The 3,143-nt window shown below is 50.6% G+C and overlaps 1 protein-coding gene across 1 annotated transcript in view; it reads right to left on the bottom strand.

Annotated features, from left to right (window-relative positions):
* Positions 1–3,143, bottom strand: part of LOC134017432 (E3 ubiquitin-protein ligase SH3RF3-like) — a 32,494-nt gene that overhangs the window by 13,714 nt on the left and 15,637 nt on the right. The window contains 1 exon segment of the mRNA XM_062457034.1: positions 1,858–2,133. Within this exon segment, the coding sequence (XP_062313018.1) occupies positions 1,858–2,133 (276 nt within the window).

A 3,143-nucleotide genomic window follows, 5' to 3' on the forward strand; every position in this document is an offset into this window, starting at 1 on the left:
ACAAGGGCTGCAGCGTCAACCACACATCCTGTATTTACCAAGGGGTGGTGTGCTACCATGTTTTCCGTAATCAAGCAAAAACTCACAAACTCCCCCCCACCCCCCCCCCTTCTCCCCACCAGCGCCACACACACACACGCACGCATACACAGCTGCAGTCTATGAGGCCGAGTCTGTCTGAGAGCGTGTGTGTGCCTGTGGTGGAAAGTGTGTTCATCTGTGTGTGTGTGTGTGAGTTCTTGAGCGAGGGCGTGTGTGTGAGTGCATCTGCGTGTGTGTGTGCAGCAGTTGGCGGGAGGGATAGGATGTGAGGTCTCTGTGTCCCTCTGTCCTCAGATTTGGCTCCTACATCCCAAACTCTAATCGAGCCTTTACAAGCCAGGTGCAGCTGAGAAAGGAGCTCACACACACAAACACGCACACACACAGCCACGGAGAGAGAGCAAGAAAGGGACGACACACAGTCTCCAGTTTCCTCAGCTCAAATGAGTCTCTCTAACAGCGGGAACAAATGATGAGCTTTGAAGAGGAGAGGGAGTGGAGGGAATACAAATCACTGTTTACGCCGCAATGTCTCACAAACACTTCACTGCGAGAGGCGAGGGACGCTCTCGTCCCCCTCTCTCCTCTCTCTCTCTCTCTCTCACTCCTCCCTCTCTCCTCTCTCACTCCTCTCTCTCTCTCCTCTCTAATGCCTTCCTCACACTCGGGGCCTCATGTACGTACATTCGCAAACGTAGCGTTATTAGCACCATGGCCAACCCGCAGATTGCGCACGCTGTGATACATTCAGTTTACGTCGTATTTACGAAACCTGCAGTTCGTCGGGTAATCAGCGCCTTTCTTTTAACCTTGTGTTATCTTCGGGTCATTCTGACCCATCAGTCATTGTGACCCACCATCGTATTGCGACAACTTTACAGCATACAAAAACAAAGTGAAGCATTTTCTTTTAACCGTCGGGCTGTCTCAGACCCCCCACATCGCGAAGGTTAAAAGAAAATACTTTTTATTTGTTTTTGTATTGGGTAAAATTGGGTAAACACAACGATGGTTCGTTGTGAACCTTTGGGTCATGTGACCCGAAGGCAGCACAAGGGTTAAGAAAGCCTGCTTTTAAGAAGCGCAGGATTTTCATGGCGAAATAGAGGCGCACTTTCACGGGCGTTTTTTTTTTTGTACATACCGCAGAATACATAATTAGGCGCACTTTACGCATCCCTCCCATCTCTTTATGGAAACTCCCACTTTCCCCTTGACCCTTCCGTGAATACATATGCATGACACAGAGAAGCGCGATTTGCCATTTTCAGTTCCCGCCACAGGCAGTCTGCGCTTTTACCTCAGTGCGGCATGTTTGTACATACCTCGCCATGCTTTTACGTGCAAATTACGAAACAAATACACCTGAAGTGGGCGCAAACGCGTTAGTAGCTACATGAGGCCCTCAGTCTCTCTTTCTCTGCCTCGCCCCAAACCTCGGAGACAGCTCTCCACAGTGCACACAATAGTGTTGAGGAACTCTGTCGATGTGGAGTTGGAAAGATTGAGAGATGGAGAGGACATTACGGGAGTACCACATCACACAGATCAACCAGGAGTGTACGTTCTGGATCACAAACCAGCACACCAGCTGCATAATTATTCAGTTTGATGTCACTTCTCTTTGAGTACGTTCGTGTAAATATAATTATCGGAGCAGACTTTGCCTCGCTCATTGCCTTCAGGTTTGGGTGTCTACCTCAGGTTAGTCCCTGTATCTGTCTGTGTGTGTTACGGTGTCAGAGGAAATGTGTGTCTGTTGGTGTTTCATTGTCAGAATCAGTGTGTGTATGTGTGTCTGTTTGTGTGTGTTACCTTGCTGAATGCCAGACAGTCCTTGTCCTGGTCCTTGTCTTTGACCTCAAAGTCGTAAAGCGCTTTGCCCTGGGGCGGAGTCTGGCTCAGAGGCCTCAGAAGCTGGATGTAACTAGCCGGCAGGAAACCATGGTTACCGTTCAGCTCGCCATGGTACCAGTTGTCGTCCACTTTGCGTCGCAGGATGATGATGTCACCTTTGGTGAACTGCAGGTCGCCAGGTTCCTTCCCCTCGTAGGAGTAGAGAGCCTTGCCACACGGCAGAGCTGGAACATTCTGGAACATACAAACACAGCAGAGGGCAGACATAAACACACACTTGTACGGTAAAAAGACTGACAAGACGTGACTGGAGAACCTGAAAAGACGAAAACCCAGCATGAATAATTTCATTTCCACCCGGAGGCTTTTGACTTTTTGGGAAAGTTTAGAAGAAATAATGAATTCACTTTCATATCAATTCCCTGTGGAAACAGACGTTTGACACACACGTACAAACAGCCTCACACCCACACACACACCCCCTCACATGCACACAAACACTTGGTTCTGGTGAGAGCAGACAGTTAGCCTGGGGCCATGGGGTTCTGAAGCGGGTCTGACTGCTGCCTGGGGGCCTGCACTGACGCAAGCCCTGGAAACACACCTCCACACACCCAGACACCCTGACACAGCACCCTGAGCCAAACCTCTCCTCCCTCTCTTCACGGTGAACAAAGGAGGGGAGATGAGCGGAGGAGAGGGGGAGGAGAGGGGGAGGAGAAGGGGAGGAATGGTCTCCTGAGAGCCAGTACTGCCACTGTTCCTGTGTGGGTGTGTGTGAGAGAGCGAAACTAGGAACAGAGATGGGGAGGAAGAGTAAGGCGTCAAGAGAAGCAGACAGGATCGCTGCCTGCTTACGAGCAACACTACATCACTCTGCTCAACTGTCTGTGTCATACGTGGCGTATTGATATGCTTTTTTCCTACAGGTGTTTCCTCGGTTATGTGTGTGTGTGTTTGAGCACGTGGGTACAGAATGCACGTGCGTCCGAGCCTTTGTGTGCTTGTGAGCGCGTGGTGTGTGGGAGCACGTGTGTGTTTATGTGCGTGTGAGGGGAAAAAAAACTGAGAAAGGTTGAGAGGGAAGGAGAGCCGCGTACAGAATGACAGATGAGTACTGAGAGGGAGAGAGAGAGAGAGAGAGAGGAGAGAGAGGGAGAGAGAGGGAGATGAGAGGGAGAGGGAGAGGGAGAGGGAGAGGGAGAGAGAGAGAGAGAGAGGAGGGAGAGGAGAGGGAGAGGGAG

Source organism: Osmerus eperlanus, chromosome 3 (assembly GCF_963692335.1).
Source record: "Osmerus eperlanus chromosome 3, fOsmEpe2.1, whole genome shotgun sequence".
Taxonomy (NCBI): domain Eukaryota; kingdom Metazoa; phylum Chordata; class Actinopteri; order Osmeriformes; family Osmeridae; genus Osmerus; species Osmerus eperlanus.